Genomic DNA, 27,678 nt, shown 5'->3' with positions numbered 1-27,678 from the left:
CACAATTATTTCCACCCCGAAAAAAAAAAATGCTTGCTTGTCTCTATATGAAAAAGTATCTGTGGGTCAAATCTGAAGTCGTCTTTTTATATCATAGACTGAATAAAAAGGCCTAAACAGGTGTGATGCTGCTTCAATGCTGGTTATTAATGAGTAACTATTTAATGAGTATTATAATGCTAAAATTTACTTTTGTCAATATCAATACATACCAAGATTCATATGTTATTACAATTAACAATAGTCAATTAAGGTTATTAATTATTTTAAACTGTTGTGATTTGGTAGTTCACAGCATCTTACGAATGGTAGTGAGTTTTGGCAAAAACTGTATTGCTCAATTCATAGCGAGTGTGTAGAAGAATTAAAATATCACAGATATACTTTTATAGGTGCTGCGGTTCTTGAGTTACGTTGTAAAGAGGGCTGAAACAACAACACTTTTGTAAAACGTACATAACTCATTAACAACAATAAATTAAGCAAGTTTGCAAAATATATGATTTGCAGAATTAACTTTTGCAAAACATCAAGGTGTTATTTTTCAATAATATATTGATCTAGATAAATGAAAATCGATTTTTAGGTTGCTTCGACCAACAATACCTCGTCTGCCCTTAATTGATAATAAGCATCGATGGTCGATCGAAAGGTCTAATTTGTTTCTATTGCCTAAATGGGATGTACAAACCTATTCTAACTTAAATTTCCTCTAATTTATTGCCAAATCATAATAAATTTCACTAAGTTGATCACATTCTTGCATGCAAATGTATTTTAATTTTGTGGTATTTACTGATAATATGCTATTTGTATGGCCGCCGCCATCTTGAATTTGAACCCAGAAATGAAACTGAGGTGAGTCTTACTTCACAAGTTTCGCACTGATTTTTGAGCTTTTTTCATTGAAAATATTTGCTCCTAAATGCCCTCCCCCCTTCATGCACCAGGATAGGCACAAAACAATACACATTTGAAATGGGAAGAAACTGTGTAAATACTTCTCTATATATAATTCAAGATGTCAAGTTCCTGAATTTAAAAAAAATACTAGAATTTTCAAAATTAGGGTCTGTATTCTTTTTTATACTGGAAAAAATATTTCCCTGATTTTCAAGATACGGGTCCGATGATGGAGGACAAGCAAACAACCTTTCTTTCCTTATCATAACCACGTAGGTTCAATACAGGTGCACTAGGATATATGGGTCAAGTAGTAATGGCTCAAGAGTGTATCCGATAAATTGAATTTCAGTGACTTACGGGAAGCGTTTTTTGATTATATGTTCAACCATTATGTCCAGTTGACATACTAGACTTACTACTAATACAGTCACTCAATGAGGTAATGATGGGCGGTCCTCCTCCTTCTGCATCTGAAGAATTAGACCTCTTGCTGACATCTTCCTATAATTATGGCCCGTTTTTTGAACACTTCTGTTCTTGCACATATACCATCATTTCTTTGAATCTGCAACGAGAATTTAGAACTACATATCAACTTGATACTTCAAATCTGAAGTGTCATGCGTAACGACATCCAATCATGACCTCTGCGTATCACACTGTGCATCCCATGCAAATTGCTTGTTAGCTTACATACGCACACAGGCGCAGAGGTTATTGATATCCAGTAATGAATTTGCGCGTGACATAGAGAGGCATTACACAGTACAAAAACTTCCGTGTGCATGCAAGCCGTGCATCCTATGCGACGGAACAGTTCACATGCGCACGACTGCCCTATAGCATAATTTCGCACTGTTGTATAGTTGGTCATTAGTCACAGGTCTGTTTGAATTTTTAACGTTTTTCCCCCTGAATGACCAACAAAAGTGGGGGGGCTATGGCCCCCCTGCCCCCGCCCCAAATAAAATGTGAGTTGTGATTAAAATTCATTTTTACAAAATTCAGAGAATAAAATATTGTTATTTTGTAACATGATGAGTTAGAAGTGATGTTATGAATTTGGTTAATAACTTTATTTGCATTAGTTTTTTGTCAGGCATTGTGAAAAATTAAAACATTTTGCTTTGAACTTTGGAGTATCAGCCAGAGATATGCCCCCGGGTTATTTCTCTATTCCAAAGGAAAAATGTTTAGATTTTTCACAATGCTCTTCAAACAACTAATGCACATTTATTAAAGCCATAATGTACGATCTTAATAATATGAATTGGTTAATTTTGAAAAATACAACACTTAAGTTTTTGGGATTAAAAAAACATTATATAAAGTTCTGCCAAATGAAACATATGGCTCTATCCTAATCATTCATTTAGTCTACTAACTGGAGATAAAAGAAAAAGTTCACTATTTTACCAATTTCTTGAAAAAAGAGCCAAAAACATGCATTTTCGGCATGTTTTCTGACAATCGAGTCACAAAAATCACAGACTTGGAACAAGTCTAAGCATTCAAAATCTTGTGTAGGTCCTTTATGCTGAAATTTTGCTCTAATTATCACTTTTTGTGTTACTTTAATTAAAGCAATAATGTGTGATTTGCAAAAAGAATAGATTCCTATTTAAATGTTTGTTTTTACTGATAACATTATCCCCTTTTAATTTCGAACCAAACAAATGAGGTACAACGAAGAAATTGCGATTTCATTCCAGCGCCTACAATGCGTGTACTGCGCTCGCCGATCGTAACATGTAATACTGCACGGAGCATCACGCTCGACCTGTGTACACATAAGCCGACATCCACGGGAGATGTTAGTAAGCAGTCGATCGGTGAACTCTGAATATAAAAAGTAAAAAGTTAAATTTTACTGTTATTAAAGCACTTCAGGCTTAGTCTTTTATGTGGTATTTTAGTACACCACTGGGCATTATAATTATGCAAAAAGTAGAAATCCAAGTAAAATTGAGGGTGTCGCTGTGAAGCAAATCACACATTATGGCTTTAAATGATTGGTTATATAAGAATGAAACATGTCCAAAATTTAGAATGCATAAACTGAAATTAGTTTTAGTACAAGTCTTTGGGATTGATTGTCACAGCATGTGGAAAAACACAATGTTTTTGGCCCTTATTTCCCAAGATTGGCTAAATATTAAAATTTGACTTTTATTGCTAGTTAGGCAAAACAGGATAATATCTTTTTTATTCAAAAAAATTAGCTTTGTATTTTTCTGGAATAGGGAGAACATTAGAAGAAACAAACATACACCTTATTACCTTTTAATTTAGATCAGGTTAAAATTGGTAATTTAAGAAAAGTGACAAGGTTGGCAAACAATTCTAATATGAAACAAATTATAACAGATTATACAAGAATAACTGAAACTAGTAAAACAAAAATTGACTTAATATTTGTATCAAAACCAGAACTTGTTATCTCATCTGGTGTTCATAGTTTAGGTCTTAGTGATCATTCATTAATATATGCTGTAAGAAAATGTAATAAGTTGAAACTTCCACCAAAAATTGTAAGATCAAGATGTTTCAAAAACTTTAATGAAGTAGATTATATTGATACAATCAAAAATATTGATTGGGGTAGAATATGTAATATAAATGATGTCAATGAAGCACTTAATGAATGGCAGTCTTCATTCAATGCTGCCTGTGACAAGCATGCACCATTTAAGGAAAAGAAAGTTAAGGGTTGTTTACCTGAATGGGTAAATAGTGAATTTTTGAGACTAAGTAAAGATAGGGACTACTATTTTTCAAAAGCACATAAGACAAATAATGCTGAAGATTGGAGTAAAGCAAAGTCTCTTAGAAATAAAGTAAACAATATGAAATATTCACTGAAAAAGAGTTATTGTAACGAGGCTATAAGTAACAACATAAATAATAGTAAAAATCTTTGGAAAACAATTAAGAAAATTATACCAAACAAAACATCAAGTATACCATCAGCAGTTGTTAAAAAGAATGGTAATTACTCAGGTAACAAAAAGGATATGGCAAATGAGTTCAATGAGTTTTTCACTTCAATAGGTAATGAACTTGGAAGTAAATTTAATAATAACAATGATAATTATGTATGCACTTGTAATACTGTATGTTCTCATCAAAATCATAGTGTAAACAAATTTAGTTTTAGAGCGATATCTCATGAATTTGTTCTTAAACAAATAAGTAAAATGCAAAATTGTAAATCATCAGGATTAGATCCATTCAATGTAAGGTTATTAAAGTTAGCTGCACCTTTCATCTCAAAATGCCTTGTTCATATTTGCAACCTGTCTTTGAATGGGTCTACTTTTCCTGATGCATGGAAGAAGGCTAAAGTAACTCCAGTATTTAAATCGGGTGACAAAACTAATGTTAGTAACTATAGACCTATCTCTGTATTACCAATTGTATCAAAGATCATTGAAAGAGCTGTTCATGATCAATTATATGAATATATGAGTAATGTGGGACTGTTATCAAATGCTCAATCAGGATTTCGTCCGAATCATTCCACAACAACAACCCTTCTAGATGTTCAAGATTACATTTTAAAGAATATGGATACAGGCTATGCTACAGGCGTTTTATTTATAGACTTAAAGAAAGCATTTGATACTGTAAATCATGATATTCTGATTAGGAAACTTAAACAATATGGGGTATATGGGGATGAATTATTATGGTTTAAATCATACTTAAACAACAGAGAACAAACTGTTAATGTTAACTCAACTCTTTCTGACTTTAGGCCAATTGATATTGGTATTCCTCAGGGCTCAATTTTAGGTCCTTTACTGTTTATCATTTTTGTTAACTGTTTACCTTATGCTGTGTCTGAATGTAAAACTGTAATGTATGCAGATGATACCTCTTTAATGTGTAAAGCTAAAAATGAATCTGATCTTAAAATTCAAATGGAGTCGTGTCTAAGTAAGGTAGCTGAATGGTTCAAAGTAAACAAACTCACTTTAAATGTTGAAAAAACTAAGTTTATGATCTTTGGTACAAACAAAATGCTTGAAAAGTTTAACAATGTACATTTATTATATAACAACAATGACATTGAAAGAGTAGATGAGTTTAAATATCTAGGTGTGAAATTTGATAGCAAGCTGTCTTGGTCAGCTCATGTTGATAATGTTAGTAAAACAATTTCCAAAAGAACTGGAATAATTAAACGTATAAAGTATTTCCTTCCATACAAAACCACTGTAATGTTATCCAATGCTCTTGTTATTCCCCACTTTGATTATGGAAGCATGGTCTGGTCAAATTTTAGTGTAGAGTACCATAAAAGGCTTCAGGTACTTCATAATAATTTAGCTAGAATAATTCTCTCAGCAGATATAAGGACACCAACGAATGATTTAATGAATACATTGCAGTGGGTTAAACTTGATCAAAGATGGCATAATACTCTATTAATGACTGTTTTCAAATGTTTAAAGAATGAATATCCATCATACTTATCTTCTCAATTTGATTTTGTTCATGATAACCATAATCATATAACTAGAAATCATACTTCTAATACATTGATTGTACCAAAATTTAAATCAAATTCAGGTCAACGTACTTATCACGTCAGGGCAGCCTATGCATGGAATTCTTTGCCACCGACAGTAAGAGCTCAGATGGAAAATATGACTTTAGGCCAATTTCAGTCAAAAATTAAAGAAATTTAGGCCTGTCTTTATCTACATTTTGTTTATTTGCTTGCTTGATTTTTGTATTTATATAATTATTGTATTTCTGTATTTTAAATCATGGTATTTATAATTATCTTGTAGTTGATGATACTTATTTGTAATACTAGTATATTGTAAATACATTATTAATACTGTATATGCTATTTTTGTAAATATTGTGTAACGTAATATATTTTGTTGCTATAACATGTATACAATGAGGGCCTGCTTGAAAAGCAGTGCTTGTCACTGAAGCAGTATTACCCTCAATAAAGAAAGAATAAATAATAATACCTCTTCACTCAGGATTACCATTGTGCCTTATCGCTAATTCCTCCTGGTGTACTCATCACATGGCTGCCTAGATACCGTTTCTGTATTAAGGCATGGTCAGAATTTATCAGGCACAAATCTGGGGGTGGGCTTTGGGGATTCAAGCCCCATGGGTTTTTTCCCACAATCTTGCCAAATCAGGCAAGTTTTAGCCCTATTTTGGCACATGTTTATAATCCAACTTCTTTAAAATTGGTTTGCAAGTACACATCAACTGAAACTGAGCACATTTTGGCCATTAAACAGAGATAATAACCAATAGACCTATGTCAAGCTGTGCCCTTTTGTCATGGTACGGTGATAGGGCACTGTAATATGTCTACTCACCTTAGCACCTATCAGCAGGACATCTCTGCATCGTCATCATACAGTCTCTTCATCGGATATTACTGACAGCCTCATTGTAAGTTGTTCTAATTCCTCCTCCGATGCTAAGAGTGTCTAAAAACAACACCAACATTTTTTTTTAAAAGCTTATATAAGTTATAGTTGAGGTACACAAATAAATATAGTCCTCTTGCTCTATGAAAAAGGAAAATGGATGTTTATCCAGGACCAATTACTAGTAATTACCCTCTTCGGCCAATTTCACTCCCAGCTGGACAAGCCCCCACCCCAATGATAAACCACAGTATCCAAGCCAATTTATTTATAAAAGATAAAAAATTGTTATATAATAATGGTATTATGGAATCTGTTGGCACACTTTTCACACCATGTTGATAGCTCTATAATTTGGCATCAGCAGGGGATAATTGGATGGATTATAGTTATTCCTTTTTTGTAGAGCAACCAGAGAATACATTGATTGTCTTGCATCCTTTAGGCTGCGATCACATAGAAGTATACGGTATACAGTATTCGCTATACGAAATATGCTCATTCGATCAGGCTGAGTTCATATAGGAGTATACTACGTGAACTCAGCCTGATCGAATGAGCGTATTTCGTATAGCGAATAGCGAGTATAGGTCAGTTTACCAATTTTCTTTGTCTAATCAAATGCTTGTAACTTTACTTCTTGAGGTCACATTGCATTCAATGAGGTGTCATAATATGCAGTAATTAGGACGGTATACGCTGCACTAAAATCGAACATGCACGATTCCCACTATACTTTAGGCATGCAGGTATACAGCCTTTTCGAATAGTGCCCTCTTATGTGACCCGGTACTATGAAATTACCTTGCTCGATTTAAGCTATACGCGTGCACCTGCAAAAGCGTGCACCGTATACCCGAATAGTATACTTCTATGTGATCGCAGCCTTATGTGACCCGGTACCATGATTTTGCATTGCTCGACGTACGCCGTGCGCGTGCACCTGCAAAACGTGCACCGTATACCCGAATAGTATACTTCTATGTGATCGCAGCCTTATGTGACCCGGTACCATGAAATTGCCTTGCTCGATTTAAGCTATACGCGTGCACCTGCAAAACGTGCACCGTATACCCGAATAGTATACTTCTATGTGATCGCAGCCTTACTGAACTATTTAAGATGTGCTCAATTACTAACCGACATCCAGATTACTTTGCTTTGATAAAGACAGCAACCAAACCATACATTGCACATTGCCCTCTAGCACTTAGATTAGGCCCAGAAAATTTTGTATGTTTGTATTACAACTGGTCCAAAAAAGTATGGTGGGTCGGATATATATTTTTTTATATGGCCTTGCGGAAGCAAAAGAGGCAAAGCAAGTTAAAGTCAATGTTTAATGTTTAAGGTTGTTACACAGTGTTTAGGTTTATTAAACACTTATGCAGTTGTACAGCAACATGAATGCATGTATGAATTAAGTCGATTTCCGTTTACGGTTAAACGGTAACAAAAATTGGCCATTTAAACGTAAAAAACCCACCAGCTAGCAATGCATACTATAGTAATTCAATGGCTGTTCAATAGAACCTAAAACTAAAGTAATAAAAAAAACTTGATCCAACTTATAAAATAGCAAATTTTTTTTTTTAGTAGCAGTATTTCTCCAGTTTCCAAGCTTGGAATAAAAAATAATTTAGGGTCTATAAGGCTCAAAGCTTGCGCGCGCGTTTGTAAAATCCCATGATTTGACAAAAAACAAATGCGGAAATTTTTTTTATTTCAAAATACCATGAAAAAAAAGTCGGGAATAAAAAAAAAAAAAAAAAAAAAAAAATCGCATTTCGCATTTGTTTTTAAATTTCTCGTGAGCTTTGAGACAAACCTTTTTTTTTTTTTGGCCTAACTTCTTTTTTTTTTCAATTTTGTAAAAAAAAAAAAAAAAAGCCTTTTTTTGGCCTTATTGTGATCCCCTAAATTCACCCATCTTTTATAACTCTGTGTTCCTTATAAGGCTGTGACCTATCGGGTAATGACGTATTCGGGTACCCGAGGTTAATTTCGGGCGGGTAACCGGTATCTTTTTAAAGTTATTTATTTTTTCAGCTTTGTAGTGTCCCTGGACCTAGAGCTAAACGATAGGATCATTCATGGTTGACTTATTCAAAAAAAATTCAATGCATTTTGAAATCATTAAAAGAGTATGACATGAGTACAAATTTATTCAAAACACATAGGCCTACAACTTTTTTTTTTTTTTTTTTTTTTTTTTTTGAATAAGTCAACAATTCGGGTAATCCGTAAATGGAATTTATATCCGGGTAGGGAAAAAACGGGCGGGTACCCGAATATCCGGGCTTGAGTCACTGCCTTAGTTCCTTACCCCATTATTGTCGCCTGAATCCACTTCTTCGCTACTTGATAATTCTTTACTCTTATTGTAGATAAATATTGCAATAAGAACAGTCGGTGCTTGCAGAAAAAGTCTAAAGAGGCGTAAATCCTATAAAGAATACCGACAGAGTGATGACGGTCACCGTGACGAGCTGCTGGGACATCACGTGGAACATATTATCACGAAATTTCAAAATCAGCGATATTGTTAGTCCTTGTAGAGCCGTCACAAAAATTAACAGAGTTGTATATGAATTATATCCATCGAAGAGACCGCATTGAAAAATATGTCTTCGAAATCTTTTATCGACTATTAAAGTCAGAGCATTGAAAAACACACCAAAGAGGTAGAGTTTAGAATTCTGTATATAAATACTTTCATCCATTCCGTGATCTTCTTTAAAGATCTTCTCATTGTATATATTAGCTGATGATGATATAAAGCATTGTAATAACACCAGCATATGTCCTCTGTTTAGAATAAACGCTGTATTGCCTACAGCACGACGGCCTCTTTCTAGTATTTCAGGTTCGTCAATAGTATCTACTACGATTTTCTGTGAGCTGCATTTGGGATTGGATGGAAGCGACGATATGTTGATTGCATGATGGATATGAGTATGTTGAAAGTGCATATTGGTACTGTGAGCCTGGTTGGAGAGCGATACTATAGCTAGGAAAAGTACGACTAGAGATGCCCATTGAATGCTGCTCAACTTCCTCCTGAAAATATAAAATAAACAACAAAAATAAATAAACAATAGGGCTGCACGATTAAGGGATCTGGAATGAGCGTTTTGAGCGTTTCGACAGTATTTTTTGTGTGACATGAGAGCACATCAGACATATCGAATTGCATTCTGAATACGAAGAATGTCTTTCTAATATCAAATAATTTTTGAAATTCATGATATAATACAAATTTTATGACAAATGATTAAAATTGATATTTTTCACATTTTTGATATATATAACAGTCCTCGAAGTAAATTTTATAAATCTAATGATATATTTTTAAAGTGTATGTAGCTGGGAGGAAAAGCCGACGATCAATTGAAAATTTTGTCCTTTCATATTGAAGATTTTTTCCCACAAAGACCTATTTTTTTGTGTGTTTTGGGAAACAGAATCCATATCTTCAATACGAAAGGTTAAAATTTTCAATTCATTGTCGGCTTTTCATCCCACCTACATACACTTTAAGTATAAATCATCAGATTTATAAAGTTTATTTCGAATACTGTTAAATATCAAAAATATCAATTTTTAATCATTTGCCATAAAATGTGTATTACATTGCCAATTAAAAAAAAAAATCAAAATTATTTGATATCAGAAGGACATTCTTCATATTCAGAATGCAATTCGATATGTCTGATGTGCTCTAATGTCCCACAATAAATACTGTCCAAACGTTCATACCCCATCCCTTAAGTTGATTGTAGTCGTAGATTATAGTCACAACTAACGAATATGACCTGGTTTATAGTCGACTTTTGTCCATTTTGCTACCTCGGAGACAGTAGCGTCTGCGTCCGCGGTTCGAGGTGACTGCGCCCTAAAGACGTGCGGCCTTTAATTGAGCATGTATCACACACAGACGTTACCGTCTTTGAAGAAGCAAAATGGAGTATACCTATTACATCCTCAACAGAGTGCTTTAAGATAAGGATAATGAACTGAATGCAATGCGTTAGTCAAGATAATTGCACGCACCGTGGAGTTATGGCATTTAGCTCGAGAGCCGATAGGCTCGAGAGCTAAATGCAATAAATCCATGGCAAGTGCGATTATCTTGACGAATGCATTTGCATGAGTACATTACAATTTAGCAGAGCAGAAAACTGAAAGAACCTGAAAAAATAAAATGAACTCTAATAGCTTCTAATTAATTATGCCGATTAAAATAAGCAAAATGCTAACAGTAACATACTTCTATTTTACTTGTACGACATACATGTATGTACCAAGTCTCAGCTAGATAGTCCTTATAGTTACTTAGCAAATTAACTTTGCATAATTGGGAGTATGTAATTAAATCATTTGGCCTCACTTTCAGTTTTCTGCTCCGCTAAATTGGAGTTAGCAGAGCCAAACGCCGCCAACGGCGACAAAGTGGTCAATTACAAAAATTGTCTATAGAATGGCAAACAGACAGCTGGGCGCAAGGTGTGTGTGCAGCACCTCGCTGAACTGTGTTTTATGTGTTAGTATGCACTGACACCGCTTTTGTGAATTTATGCGGGCATTAGGACTTTATTGATTAGGGCAGTACTTACAAAAACCGAATAATTCTCGCCTATTACAGCTGATCATAGCATATTAAGTGAGAGGCACTCCCGGCTCTATACTGTGTCAGGAATTTCATTAACACCTTAAATTCCTCTAGATTTATACACTTACTTGAGCACAACTCTGAATAGAATGGAAGTAGAGATGATGACAAAATTATTGAGTAGCACAACAAGAGCCTGCAAAAATAAACAAAAATATACATAAAAAAGTGAGATTTCATGGCTGGCACTTTCAAACAATTCTGCTACATGTACTATTATTAGGGATTGACCTTGACCTACCTTGACCTAAGCCATCCACACCATTTTGGGAATGTGTGATGGCTTCTGTTTCAGGATGGCTTGCCAGATCCTCCGATCAATAGGGATTAATAATCAAAATCAGAATAAAAATGATCATGATATAGTAAAAAAGATGGGAAAATTAAAAGTTGAATATCCAAGTTTGAGAAATGAAAGGGGAAATAATAAGATTTCATTATGTATACTTACTGGATCAAAGAACGATATAACAAAGAATCCGATGAGATTGTCCATGAAATAGAGCAGTCCTGGAACACTCCATTTCATTACTTTCAGCATCTCCTGCCATGATGTTTGTTGATATATGGAATGTAATTTTTTTCCTTCTGTGGATAATGAAAAAAAGAAGAAATATTCAATGTTTGTTATTTAATCAATGCTCTACAGAAGTTATTGGGACACATATGTGTACATCCATATCAAATGGATGCACTTGTCGGCTGCTACATGTGTCTCATTTCACATAATAACTGGGAATAAATACCAGACTCATTTCAAGTGGAGATCACTTCAAATCATCCCCAAGTCAGATGGCTTTTTAATACAGAGAACATTCCATAACCATGTCACTTGGGGATGATTTGAAGTGAACTCCACTTGAGATGAGTCTGGTATTTATTCCTAGCTATTAGGTACAATGAGGCACACATAGCAGCCGACAAGTGCATCGTTTTGATATGGATGTGCACATATGGAAAAGGTGCACTGTATTCTTTAAGTTATTCTTAATGTTGAAAAGTTGCTTCTTTGCATGGTGTCAAGCCTAAACTCTTCCCTTCCACCATTCTATTAAGATTTTTTGTTTTGGTAAAATAGCATTTCATATCTCTTTATTAATCAGAATACCAGCTATCTGATAATGCTATCTACTGAAGATAGCATTCATAACTCTTTATTAATCAGACTACCAGCTATCTGATAATGCTATCTACTGAAGATAGCATTTCATATCTCTTTATTAATATTGATATTGATCATAGTTGCCTCTCGTAGATTAAATCAGGTGAATCAGGATGCCTTTCAGGCTGATCTTTCTACTGAATTTGCATCTTTTGGTAAAAAGTATGAAAGTGTCAATGATATGGCAATGTGCTATGATACCATTGTTAGGCAGATGCTTGACAAACATGCGCCGGTAAAGAATACCATCCGTTCACGACCATCAAATCCTTGGTATAATGAAGAAATTCATCAGTCTAGACGTTTCCGTCGTAAGCTGGAAAGGAAATGGCGGAAATCTAGACTAGAATCGGATCGCCAGCAATACGTAACACAGCGAACTGTTACTAATGAAATGATTGAAATGTCAAAACAAAATTTCTACAGGAATGAACTTGAGAATGCGGACAATAAAACTGTTTTTAAGAAGGTGAATGGTTTGCTAAACAGAGACACCAAAGTACTCCCAGCCCATGAATCGGCACAGGAACTGGCTAATGACTTTGCTAGCTATTTCAACAACAAGGTCACTACAATATATCAAGATCTGGGTAAAGACCAACCTGATCTTGACAGATATGACCCTTTGCCTGAGAGACCAGTTTGTGTTTCATTCAGTGAGTTTGATCTTTTGGGTGAGGAGGACGTTCTTAAAGCTTCCACAAAGTCTTGCTTGCTCGACCCTGTGCCGACATGGTTTCTGAAACAAAACATTCATGTTTTTGTTCCCGTTATCACACGTATCATTAATGAATCCCTTCATACTGGTGTTTTCCCTGACAACCTGAAGCATTCTATTGTCACACCCATTATCAAAAAACCATCTCTCAACTCAAATGACCTGAGCAATTTCAGACCTGTGTCCAATATTCAATTCATATCAAAACTTATTGAGAAACAGGCTGTTAAGTCTTTGAATGATCATATGGAAAGAAACAACCTGGGTGAAAAATTACAATCTGCTTATAAAAAAGCACACAGCACAGAAACAGCATTAATGAGAGTTAAGAATGATATCATGAAGTGTATTTCCAACCACAAAGGTGTTTTTCTAGTACTCCTCCATTTGAGCAGTGCTTTCGATACTGTAAATCACAACAAGCTGATCAACAGATTACAGAGTGAAATTGGAATACAAGGTAAAGCTTTGCAATGGTTCAGATCCTACCTGTCTGAGAGAACCAGCAGAGTTTGCATTGATGGTACTTTTTCTGACCCTGTTGAGCTCCAATTTGGCCTACCTCAAGGTTCAATCATCGGACCCTCAGGGTTTTCTTTGTATATTTTACCAGTTGCTCGTATCATCAAATCATTCAACTTATCTTACCACTTGTATGCGATGACAGCTGTACACCAGTTTTGATCCCAAAGACCCGGTATCCATTGATGCTGCTTTAGATAATCTATCTCATTGTATTGATGCTCTTAAGGCTTGGATGAGAACGAACATGCTGAAACTTAATGACAGCAAAACTGAGTTTTTTGTGACCACTACTCCACACCTGAAGCGCTCAATGATACCGGTTGCTTTGAGGGTTGGTGACAAATCCATCTGTCCTTCAGATTCTGTGCATAACCTAGGGGTTATATTTGACTCTCAAATGTCTATGTCCATTCACATCAAGACTCTTTGTTCTAACCTTACATACCAGCTTCGCAACATTTCCCGGATACGTCGGTACTTGGATTATGACACTTGTCATCTGGTCATAAGAGCCCTTGTCCTTTCCAAGATCGATTATGGCAATGGGCTGCTTCTTGGCTGTTGTAAAGCAGACATTCAAAGACTACAACGGATCCAGAATTGGGCTGCGAAGCTGATATGTAAGGCCCTCAAATATGATCATGCCACACCATATTTAAAGCAGTTGCACTGGCTCCCTGTTGAAGAGCGCATCAATTTCAAAGTGTTAGTCACTGTGTTTAAATGCCTCACCAAGAGTGTTCCTGAGTACCTGTCTGATTGTGTTTCCCTGCACTGCCCTGCTGCGTGCAGGCCTCATGCTCTGCTTCTGATACCACCCTCCTGACAGAGCACAACACAATCAAAACACTCATGTCAGCTGAACGCAGGACTTTCTCCTATGTTGCGCCTCGCACCTGGAATAGACTGCCAATTGGTATCAGGGAATCACAATCAGTGGGTATTTTCAAGAGGGTTCTAAAGTCACATTTGTTTCCATAGATTTTGTAGCCTTCACAGGCAGTTCTCATTTATTTTTCTTCATGTTCTTCTTTTGCTTTGTTTTTGTTTTGAGCGCTACGTTCTAAATGTAGCAGCGCTATATAAATATTTATAATGTATGTATGTATGTATTAATAAGACTACCAGCCATCTGATAATGCTATCTACTGAAGATAGCATTTCATATCTCTTTATTACTCAGACTACCAGCCATCTGATAATGCTATCTACTGAAGATAGCATTTCATATCTCTTTATTAATCCGACTACTAGCTATCCGATAATGCTATCTACTGAAGATAGCATTTCATATAGTTTTATTTAGAGACTACCAGCCATCTGATAACAATATCTACTGAAGATAGCATTTCATATCTCTTTATTAATCAGACTACTAGCCATCTGATAATGCTATCTACTGAAGATAGCATTTCATATAGTTTTATTTAGAGACTACCAGCCATCTGATAATGCTATCTACTGAAGATAGCATTTCATATAGTTTTATTTAGAGACTACCAGCCATCTGATAACAATATCTACTGAAGATAGTATTTCATATCTCTTTATTACTCCGACTACCAGCCATCTGATAATGCTATCTACTGAAGATAGCATTTCATATAGTTCTATTTAGAGACTACCAGCCATCTGATAATGCTATCTACTGAAGATAGCATTTCATATAGTTTTATTTAGAGACTACCAGCCATCTGATAACAATATCTACTGAAGATAGCATTTCAAATCTCTTTATTAATCAGACTACCAGCCATCTGATAATGCTATCTACTGAAGATAGCATCTCATAGTTTTATTTAGAGACTACCAGCTATCTGATAATGCTATCTACTGAAGATAGCATTTCATATAGTTTTATTTAGAGACTACCAGCCATCTGATAACAATATCTACTGAAGATAGCATTTCAAATCTCTTTATTAATCAGACTACCAGCCATCTGATAATGCTATCTACTGAAGATAGCATTTCATATAGTTTTATTTAGAGACTACCAGCCATCTGATAATGCTATCTACTGAAGATAACATTTCAAATCTCTTTATTAATCAGACTACCAGCCATCTGTAACCATAATTTGTGATTGATTGATTGATTGATTGACACGATTGGCCCATGGAGGCCAAAGGAGACAACCTTGAAATTGAGATAACAGCAAAAATATGGAGTAAAAAAAATACATAAGAAAATAGACATCACAAAACTCTGTAAGTTAAAACAAAGTATGCTAGACCAGTATTATGATAACCTAATGTTTGTAGATAATAAAATAGTAACTCAATTTTCAAAAATGCCTCCTTTGGCCTCCATGGACCAGATTGTGTAACATTTGTCAAATATAAATACCACTTTGTTACTCAAACTGTATTCATTATATGGAGCTTGTAACCTACCTTGCTGCAGGTAGCGATAACTAAGGGCGCCACACACTAAAAGCTTGACTGCTTCAGCACACACATTCACTGTAATAGGTAGATAATCGTACTTCTTATCTGTAAAGAAAACACATCACAATGTGTACCATAATACATATTCAAGAAAACATCTCAATATGCCATACATGTACATATTCTTTAACTTTAGGGTAGACAAGGTATTGTTGGTCAAAGCAGCCAAAAACAATCAATTTTCATAATCTAAATCAATAAATTATTGAAAAATAATACTTTGATGTTTTGCAAAAGTTCATTCTACAAACCATATACTTCGAAAACTGAGTTAGGTGTGTTTATGTAAGTGTTGCAGGTGTTTCAGCCCTCTTTCAACATAACTCAAAAACCACAGGACCTACAAAAGTCTATCTGTGATATTTGACTTCTTCTACAATCTCGCTATGAAATGAGCAATGCAATTTTTGCCAAATTAAAGCTGACTACCATTCGCAAGATGCTGTGATTACTACCAAATCGCAACAGTTTAAAATAGTGTCAAACCTTAATGCAGCTGTAGAGTTCAGATGCCATTTAGTTTTGTGATACATCCAAAAGCTTCTTTGTGCATTTTCATATTTTCCAATTTCATATTTTAATAATACCTTAGCAAATTGCAATGGATTTATGAAAAGTGAGGGGCACAGACGGTACCTGCTTCCAGTAATAACCTTGTTATAAAACTTAAACCTTGCTCTATTAAATTAGGAATTCTTCGGCTGAGAAATTCTTAATTATATACTAATAGCCTATATAGTGAAACCTTATCTTGGTTTCCAAAGAGAAGTATTTATACATAACCAGAGTCATGCTTTTTGGTTAATAAAATTCAAAACTGTGAATATCAAAGCAAATGATTATACCAATCATATCGGTCTTTTTGAAAAGTTCGGTGGCTCTGAAAAGAGCCGTTCATTCTGCGGTTCGAAAACCTTTTTCTGTCTCTTTTATAGAAGCTTTAGTATTATGGTTAAAATCAACCTTATTTATGGTAACACTGTGAGTCCTTTCATGGACTCGAGTTTGATATCAAGTCCAGACTAGGACCTAATACTGAATGATGAAACCTGACTTGGTTTCAATCTTGAGGGTGGCGATTACGAGTTCTTTCCTGGACTCTAACCTTGAAATAAATATCAAGCTTGTTTGATATCAAGTCCAGACTAGGACCTGATACCGAATGATGAAACCAGACTAGGTTTCAATCTTGAGGATGGTGACTGTGAGTCCTCTCCTGGACTCTGAATTTGATGACGAGTCCTGACTAGGACCCGACACAGAATCCGACTCAGAAGATTAGGCAGCAAAAATATATCCAGTTCTTAGTTTAGTTGTACTTGTAGCCTATTTGTATTGTTTTGTTCTTTTATTAACCCAACTCCCTCTAGTTTTTGCCTAGGAAGGAAAGAAAGAAGGAAGGAAGGAAGGAAGGAAGGAAGGAAGGAAGGAAGGAAGGAAGGAAGGAAGGAAGGAAGGAAGGAAAAGGAAGGAAGGAAGGAAAAAAGGAAGGAAGGAAGGAAGGAAGGAAGGTAGAAAGAAGAACAAGAGAAAAATTGTTTTCCTCATCCAGGATTTGACCCACCAACCACTAGGGTGCCAAACAGCAGAATGGGTATAGCAAACTATGCATGTGACCATGGTCCAGCCAACGGTTTCGTGCGTATACATGCAGTTTGGCAGGATTGAAACACATTTGGATCATGTGGGATGCAGGGTTCGAATTTGGCTGTATCACATAGCAGTTTGCTCCACATTTTGAAGTAACTGCTACCCAATTTTGCATTTGTATAGCACTTTTCATAGTGCTTATGGGCTATTTCATTATAAATGACAACATTGAGTCCCAAAAGGGGTCAAAATTCAAACTCATTTATTTCATGCAAATTCATTATCATTTCAAAGTTCAGATGGTGTGTCAATAATTCTCAAAATATTAGAGCGTCAAACCCTCAGGAACCATTAAAAAATTAAATTGAATTTTTGCTGTGTAAAAAAACATAGCTGCCGTCTGGAGGGGACATTTTTTAAACAATTTAATACACAACTTTGAAAGAGTGTATGTAACCAACATTGGGTTCATACTTATTCATATTTAGTCTGTAATAATTGTTGTATGTTCCTTTACACTTCAGTGTCTTAAATATGCCAGTTTCAATATAAAACAATTAGTAAATTGATACTAATCCAGATAAATGGTGCAAAATTACTACATATTTTAAGGATAAACTTTATCTTCACATGAAAAATTCATGAAATAGTCATTTTGTCCTTCCCAATAGCTACACTGATGCATAAGTGAGTATTCTGCGTCAATCTGTTGTACTAGTCATGGAAAACCTAAAATAAAAGACCCTCCTGTGTCATTTGTTCTGGATAGGACACATTTTTAACACATAATAAAGCATACTTTAACTTTAGAAATAGCTGCATCAATATTATTGCATCAATATTATTGCATAAAAGATCCCCAGCATTTAAAATCCACTACAAACAGGGTTAATATTCTGGTTAAATTAGGAATATTGCAATTTTTAGCTAACCGAAGTTCAATGCAGAATAATATCATATGTGTTCTCAACAACTGGACAATAATTTGAACACTAAAGTGGTTTGTAAGCATAATTTGCAATAAAATGCAAAAATTTCTTGTGGGTTTGGCTCTTTGAAATTTTTATTTTTAGTTTGTTTACCAATTCATGGAAATGACATAATTGTGCTGGAGAGGACATTTGTTAAATTGCAAACAGAATCGTGGATACAGGCTTGCAAAATGCAACAAATACCAAATCATGTGCCACCTTGGTAGAAGGAAGACCACTCTTCCTCTACAAATTTCACATTCTATGATATAACCCATCTTATTTCAACAATTAGTAATTAACTTCAGTTCTGGAGAGGACAAATTTTTAACGCGAACTGTGGTATCAAGAACAAGTGGTCTACTGTATGTAAAATAAATGAATTCCTCAATCAGTGCCCTGTCCCATCAATTGGTAATATAACACAGATTATACAGGTAGGGTAAGGGTTTATATTTCCTCTTTAATGTTAACAAAAATGGAGGCATGAATTGGAGAGGACACTCATTTTTTTATTTAACGAAATGCCAATTTTGCAAGAATCGACAGAATTTTAACATTTTTGCACCAATTTTCACCATTCAACTTGCATGATGTTCCACACATATCATATTTTCATTGCAACAAGCACATTGCCATAGAATGTACCTAATTTTTCAAAGAATTTATTCAGAATACATGGGCAAAATGAAATGGGACTCCAAAATTGGGTTAAAATGTACCTTTTGGCAATTTTTTATACAAAAATAGACAGAATTCTGTAAAAATGCTCATGTAGCTTGTAGTTTGTGGCATACTTAGAATTAAGTTAATAACACTGCATTATCACCCTAATTATATCAACCAGATATGATAAAAGCCATTTTTGTGAACGTGTCATTTATAATGAAATAGCCCTTATATAGAAGTATCCTGATTATGATGAATTAGCCAAAAACTGCTACGCAAAATTTTTAAACGAATTCGAACCCTGGTGGGATGCATGGTCTGGCATTCCCTTCGTGCTATATGGTTTTGTACAGTAGTGGCATTAGGGTTAAACCCTGATATTAACAATACCATATAGGCCTACATACCTTCATTAGCTGATAACCGTGTGATTATTATTCGACCTGATCCCAAGCACACATAAATAACTCCCAGAGCCACCGTGATACTACAGGCCCATACATCCATCCCCATTGTACACTAACTGCAATTTATCTACCTGTAAAACAAAGAAAAATTCTTAGAAATTCTTAAATTACATTCATCATTAAAATACTGTGGCAGATGATGGTAGTCTTTAACCCTATACTATTTTGCAGCAAACCTTTGACGAGAGCGACTGCCGTGATGTTGCAAATTCGGAGCTACATTTTGTAACAACGCGTACGGCCCACAGTTCATTCATAAATTTCCACTTGGCAACTGCAGATTGCCTCAGCAGCCAATCGGAGACAAGTGTGTGCCGTCCAACGCAGTAAATATGCGATGTATGCTTTAAAAATATGCGCTCGTCAAAAGTTTACTGGAATTGATTATAAAGAGGACTTGCTCGTGATCGAGAAGTCTTGCCACAAATTTGCTCACCAAATTTTAGCTTCACATTAAGAGGCTAGAGATTGTTGCATTCGAAATCTAGTCGAATTCGACGAAACATAGTCAAAAACCTCAATTCCGTGACCATTCTCTGGCTAGTAAGGTTTGACGATTGATTTGACTTCTATGGACTATTTAGAAAAAAATTAGCTCCCATGTCCCTCGCGAAAATCCCGGCATTTTACGCTAGATAGAGGCCAAAATCCAAAATGGCCGCCACCCAGGGCTGTCAACTTTTTGGAATTGCTTGGCGGGAGACAGAGGCGTACCGGGATTTGCCGATCTGACACAGAGCTCCTCCACTTCCGGCACCACCCCTGACTAATTAACTTAATTAAGCTGTTGTAATTTTAAATTAATGTACATTTATTTAATAGTATTTGTTTTTAATTCATAAGATTAATAATTTATCTTCAAAATAAGACCAAAACCATTTGTTCATGATGAATTTTAGCAAAAATAAAGGAATAAGAAGACAAAATGATTTAGCAAAATGTGACAGCACCACCTTTTTTAGGGTCCCAGTATAAAAAACATGACTGTACATATTTACAACACTTGCATGATGTACCTCTGTACCAGAAATCTTAGTGGTGTCAAGCCATCTTCATGGTAAAATGACTGTTTGGAGATCGCATTGAAATACACAGTAATTGACATTAATGTTCTAATACCCAGAATGCAAAGTCCAATAATTTATTTCAATGAGCGATTCAAACACTATTTTAACCATGAAGATGGCTTGACACCACCAAGATTTCTGGTACAGAGGTACCGGTACATCATGCAAGTATTTTGAATTTGTGAGTTTGGTAAAATATGGTTGACTATTTCCCACAAGGTCAATGTGGTCACAAATGGGGTCTAATGGCTGAGGAGTCATCTTTGAGCCCCTGTGAAATTTTTATTAAGCCAATTAGTGGTCTACCCTGCTATAGGGGGTCACACCTGAACCTATATTGCCTACTAAAGGCAAAATAGATGATGTCTGACATCTGGTATGAAGAGGAGGGGGGGGGGCTCAAAAATAGGAATTTGTCATGTGCATCATCATGAACATGAACATGCCTTTTTAGATGACTATATCAGCATATGGGGGTGAGATACATTTTTTTTGAGTCCAGAATCTTGTTATTTGGGTCAAAGACACACTCGATTCCAGTTTGTAGCCATGTAGCTTACCCCAATGAGAACTCAGAAGATATGGATGTCTAAACTCGGAAGAAAATTAATGTTGTGACGCGCGTGAGCAAAAAGGGGGGTCTGACCCAATTTTCAACACCTACCGTTTGAAATGTGTTCATTTGGCACATAGGGCTATGGTTAAACAAAATCTGAGAGGGTGACCAGCCAACCCATTTAATAGGTGATTTGAAAAAAACTCGAAATTTTCAAAATGGATTAAATTTCATTTAATGGGGGTTTTCTTTTCCAAATAAGACCAAATTTTCATAAATATATCATTTCCCAGCTTAAATCTCTCTACTTCTTGAAGAAAATTATGATTTATTATCTCATGTTATGTAATTTTTTAACAAATTTGATAAATATTTTGAGTAGTGAATATTTATACTTTGACTGTCCAATACATATATAATAGATATTTAAAATAAACAAGTGTGTCATAGGCTCTCTTCTGACAAAATTTGGGCAACTTTTGTTGTGTAATGACAAATTTATGGCCACTTAAATGTAATTTTTGTGGTAAAAAAGGGAAATTGACATGAAAAGGTTTACTCAACAATTTTAATAATCAATGAATGACTCTGATATTTCACAGCTTTGAAGGTCATGATATGGGTAATGTTCACAAATAATATCAGCCAGTTTGAAAACACAGGTCAAATTCAAGATTCTGATGTTTGTGCAATTTTGGATGTGACTGATGTCAATGTGAACGGAAACCACACACTGTAAAGCAGAGTATATTTCAGAAAATAATGATTCAACAAGTTTTCACACCCCAGTAAATTAAATGGGATATATTGAAACATATCAACCTGTGTTAGTGTTCATTTTAAAACATTTTAAACAATTTATAGAAGCGGATGTGACATTTTCAATTGTGAACAGAATATTTCATTATTACAAACAGTTTGCTTGTCAAAAATATAAGCTTTTAGCACTTCTAACACATATATTTTGTGAGATTCTATTGAATTGAGCAATGCTAAAATGTTTTTCCTGACCCTTTATATTTTTGACAAGCAAAATGTTTATAATACTGAAATTATTCCGTTCACAATTGAAAATGTCACATCCGCTTCTGTAAATTATATACAAAACTGTCCCCTAAAGACAACAACAAAGCCATGAAATAATCATATGTGACATGTATGAAATAATAAACCTATTTTAGAAAGTAAAATATCATGTTGTTTAAGTATTTTGACCTAAAAACTACTAATTTTGAGGATGTGACATGTGAACGGAAATTGAAGCTTTTTGAGTCTCCTGTCACAATTAAAGAAAACATACTGAATTAAAGATTTGTTGTGCCTTTTGATCCCCCACAAACCTGTAATGAAATAACTTCAAACTGGCATCCTAGTCCCATTCCTGTCTTAGTTCTTTGAAGAAACTATTTTGGATGTGACAGGTACATGTACCATGGATGTGACACATGTGAACGGAAACTTTGAAATGACATCTGTAAGCTAAGTTGATGAAGGAGTTTTCATTAAATGGTGTCATTAGATAGCTCATAGCAGGAGATTTTTAAAAATCAAGGAGAAAAAATTCTGCCACTTATTTGTTAATAAATTATACTATTTGGAAAATTAATCGGATGTGACAAAACTGTGAACAGAATTTGTTGGCAAAAATTCAAAATATCGCAGTATCTACATATTAAGAGCAACAAGTGTAATTTGTTCAACAAATAGTAACAAGACTCTGAACTTTACTAAAACACACTAGTTTGCCATTCATGTAAAGTATTAGTCGATCTATTCCACATTGAATAAGGTACATGTACATAGATGTGAACGGAAAATGTCACATCCGAATTCAGAAATTTAAATGGTTCTCATGCTAGTTTCACTACATAAAAACAACAAAAGCAGCTGGTAGGCTCAACATAGTTAAAAGTGGCAGCATTGGAAAATAAATGTCTGTTTCCAGGTTGCTAGTAAAATGTGGTTTTTGACCTCTTTTTATTCCTGTTCGTTTTTATAGATAAAAGCAGAAAGGCCGATTAAGCTAGTGGAGGTAGGCCATACAGAGTCAATGAAAAATCACCAACAGTCAATTCTGTAACCCCATTATTTTTTACACACCAGGCCAGATATGTTGAAAATCAAAAAGTGGCGCCTAACCGTGAAATGGGCCTTTAACCTAGACTGCCTTACTAGCCTGTATCTCGTTTCGGCCAAAGAACGTCTGTAATACATACCTGTTTTTAATGACTTTGCAACAATGTTTCTATTGTCAGCAATAACAGCTTGCATTCATACTTTTGAGTTTATATGGTGAATTTTCGTACACATCATAAATAAGTGAAATCAGAATATCCTGAAAGGAATTTAGGTAACGAATTGAACGACACTGACCTCGCAGCAGCTAATGTTTTCATGTAAACATGGCGTCATTAGACATTTTTAGCCTACGTTTCGTATCCTACTATCGGATCGTTGAAACAAGAAAATCTCATTCCCCGGCCTCATTCACGAATTCACTCACCTTCCTACATCACCAGTTGAAATAAAACTCAAAACATCCCGTGTTATTCCTCAAAACTACATGCACCTTCATTAATAAAAATTGAAATCCTAGTAGAATTAATTAATATCGAAAATTGTTTGATATAAAACGTCAACAAAAGTAATTTTTCTGAAGAAAGTAATTTTTCGTGTCAAAATGGCGGCTCGCAGTCGCATCCCCTGCTTTCCCCAGGTCACGGTCTGTCTACGTGACGAACAGTCAGGGTCAGAGGACAGCGCAATCTGTCTGCTGCCATGCCGTAAGGTCCCTAACAGTCAATTTTGAGTTTCCCGTCACATAATTTCTGAAAACAAGTGAGGTACCGTAACTTTTTCATTATTCATTATTCATTATTTGTCTGCCTTTCATTATATGACCAACACGCATGTAAAATGTGTTGTTATTTGCCGCTCACTCACTTGAAGATGGATGTTTAGCCCAAATGAGATTCAAAAGTATATTACAAAGAGTCTGCAAGGTTGACAGCAAAATATAAGTTTTGATTTTGATTTTTCCACAAAAAATAAAGGGATATTCATAATTTTTTTTGCAAATATAACCAGTTTTCATTGGTATTTTTGAGAAAATCACAATAATGAATTCAAGTGAGGGTCAGAAAATGAAGTGAGGGCGGGTGACGGGAAACTCAAAATCGACTTTCCTTGGCCTAATATATGCACCTAATATGGGCATAATGGCTCCGCCCAATATACGGTGCTGTCAATCATCCTTATTCACAATCGCCTTTGTCGAACAGACTTTTACGCAGGTAATTAAGAGCTCACGCTGTCCTCACTTTAGCGATTAGGATCGACGAGCGTCAGGCCGACACAATCTGGTTGTGTAGGAGACTATCATCGTGATGCCCACGTTGGAACCATTGGATTACGGGAGAAATATTCATACCAGGACTGAAGCAAATGTGGCCATTTCCATGTTTGTACCGGGCAAGTACCGGACATTTTTCAACACGGAGCTAGCGGAGATAACTGCAAAATTCGTCCAAAGGTAAGCAAAGGGTTGGGGATCGCATTTTTAACTTTAACTAAACTGTTTCGGAGTTAAGGCACGCTAAAAGTAGGCCATTTCGGGGGCTGTATTTGGTGTACATGTGACGTTTTGAACAGAGTAAAAAACGACCATTTATACGCTATTGCTGATATATACTCGCCGAATCATGTACCAATACACAAGGTATTGGTACATGAGATCAGGTATAGATTTAACCCTTGGCTAAAACGATACCCTAAACAGGGATTTTCAAACTCTAAACAGGGATTTTATTCCTTGCATCAAATTTCATACCCTAAATTTCATTTCCGCGGATTAGCCATTGCAATTTTGCTACCCTTTTTTCTGATTTTTCATGTTTTTGACACCCTAAACATGAAACGCGCATTTCGTGCCTAACCAGTTACCCACAAAAACTACCCTTTTACGTGTTTTCCGGGGTGTTTTCATGATCATGGATGGTGTACAGGCCACAATGGGAGTGACCCCCGGGCAGAAGCAGAAGATCAAATTTCCCAATCATAGTGCATTGTAGACAAATGGTAGAAATGCCTAGAAGCCTCCTCTCCCTAGCATACCTACTCAGGGCCGGCGCAACCTATGCGACAGGTCAGGCGATCGCCGCACCAGTTTTGAGCAAAGCAAAAAAAAAAAAAAAAAAAGAGAGAACGAAAGAAAGGAAAAGTATGCACCAAATCGGGCGAATTGAGTTCAGAAATGCAAAATTTCCCTAGGCAATACACTGGACCCCCGGATTGGTCATAACTTTACAGCAGGCACGGTTTAGAGGGGGGGCGGGCCATCCTCCCACAAAAAAGAGGAAATGAGAGAAGAGAAAGGGGGAAAAAAGCTTTTAAAAAAAAGGAGAAAAAGAGAAAAGGAGGAGAGAAAAAGTTAAATTGCACGTAATTGAGTAGGACACAGTAGGTCCATGCCTAAAAAACCGCACAGTCGGGTCGATCAGAAGTAGGCCTTATAATATAGGCCTGCAATTATTTTAGGCATTGCTTGAAGGCGGGTCCAGGGGTCCTCGTACCAAAAGCATGTGCAAATTACTCATGGGCCCGCCGATATGCAGGGCCTATCACATTGTATCACCACAGTCACTATATTAGACGACAATAATAGGGAAAACTTGTTCACGAAAGGCTTCATGGACGGGCCGTCATTCATAAATATTTTTGGCTTTTTCAACATGTTCTAACACACTAATAGTGCCAAATCGCTTCAATATTAGGTCTTCATTTTCCAACTTCTCAGGGGGGAATATCCCCCTCAGACACCTCCATGCGTAGTGGATAAACAAGTGTCCATTTTCGCTTCTGCTTTCAACATTTGCCAATTTATATTTTATAGGCCTACAACAATAGGGAAACTAAATGCTTCATGGCCCGTCATTTCACAAATTTTCAGCTTTTTCAAACTAAATTTGTACACACTAATAGTGCCAAAATGGTCCACCAAATCGCTTCAAGTAGGTCTTCATTTTGCAAAATTTCCTCAGACACCCTTCTGCTTTCAACATTTGCCCATTTATGTTTAAAATAGGTATCCTAGGTGAATTCAAATTTGCCATCAAATTGCATCATTTTATATATCAAATTAAAGCCCTTGAGTAAATTAAGCCAAAACTGAAAACCTTTTTTCATAGCACTTTCCGTAGCAAAGTTACATCTTGTCAAAGATTGACTTTCATCAAAAAGATTCAGCTAGCAAAATTCCCCAAAACGGCATTTCGGGGTGTTTCTAGATCTTAGTCTCATGGCGATGGCAGCTTTTTTTAATGGAACTGCTATCAAAATCACTCTAAAATTCCATGTGCGACTTGATTATCACCATAAAAAATCATATGTAAATGTAAATATGCATTGTGTTGGGGCCCCGGTCTCGGCGAATTCGCTGACTAGTAAATGTGTTAACTAAGGTTTGCCTAGGTTACCTATTTAAAAACATATGCCTACAACAATAGGGAAAACTTGTCCACGAAAGACTTCATGCCATGTCATTTCACAAATTTTCGGCTTTTTCAAACTAAAATTTTACACACTAATAAAGACAAAATGGTCCACCAAATCGCTTCAATTAGGTCTTCATTTTGCAAAAGTTTCTTACTTCTGAGGGGGCACACCCCCCCTGCGATGCTCGCTTCGCGCACTTTTTTTTACCATTTACGATATTTTATTTTAAAGCACCCCGGGGAAGCAGTCCTGGATCAGCCCTTGACACCTTGTATATATTGATGGGTCTACTTTCAAATTATCAGCGGCACCCCCCCCCCCTTCCCGGGTTTTATAATGTGAAGTTCTTAATCTGCATATTTACCATTGCAAATTGGGGGAAATTATAATAGAGTGAATTGGTTTTTTTCGTGACTGATTCTCGCGCAAGGCCAAGGGCCCCTAAAGCGGGCCCCTGCACCCCACGCCGTTACACGCTCCGCTCGCGTCGCTCACTACGCTCGAATTGGATAGTAGATTTCTAGCGCCGCACCACTTATAAATCCCTTGCGCCGGGCCTGCTACTATACATGTTATGTATACGCCGTACCTATATATTTAGACTGACCTACAATGTAGTCTACTACTAGTCCTAGATAGTTTGGTGAATGTCAATGTGTTAGTAACACGTAACTTACGTGTTGGGAGACTCTCCATGTCATGACCGTGATGTAACATGTTTCTTTCAGACTGTTTTTTTTTAAACAAAGGACCAACACTGAACTTACCAAAATTAAGCTTGAAATACATGATTTGATGATCTTTTTCAGACTCACGAGTATGGTAAATGACCGGGGTAAATGACACAACAGATCACATAATCACCTGTCATGCGGATGCATGTGTACGTGTTCGTGTTTACATCTTACATTTTTATAGGGATGGGCAATATCAAGAAAAAAAAGTGCATTGGTCCTCCGGTTTCCAAACTCTATTCATAACCTCATTAATAAACGCGATGCGTGCGATCCAATCATATTTT

General features: G+C 35.8%; 1 protein-coding gene across 1 annotated transcript; it reads right to left on the bottom strand.

Annotated features, from left to right (window-relative positions):
- Positions 1-495: 495 nt before the first annotated feature.
- Positions 496-27,528, bottom strand: LOC140155494 (UDP-sugar transporter protein SLC35A5-like). The gene is given in 9 exon segments (XM_072178357.1): positions 496-1,471; positions 6,264-6,377; positions 8,644-8,752; positions 8,754-9,377; positions 11,058-11,125; positions 11,441-11,577; positions 15,791-15,889; positions 19,482-19,612; positions 27,425-27,528. Coding segments are annotated over 7 exon segments (1,221 nt in total). The 5' UTR covers positions 19,588-19,612; positions 27,425-27,528; the 3' UTR covers positions 496-1,471; positions 6,264-6,299.
- Positions 27,529-27,678: the final 150 nt, after the last annotated feature.

Source organism: Amphiura filiformis, chromosome 6, assembly GCF_039555335.1.
Source record: "Amphiura filiformis chromosome 6, Afil_fr2py, whole genome shotgun sequence".
NCBI classification, from domain to species: domain Eukaryota; kingdom Metazoa; phylum Echinodermata; class Ophiuroidea; order Amphilepidida; family Amphiuridae; genus Amphiura; species Amphiura filiformis.
Note: the sequence above shows the minus strand (reverse complement) of the source record. Positions and strands in the feature narration are given on the sequence as shown.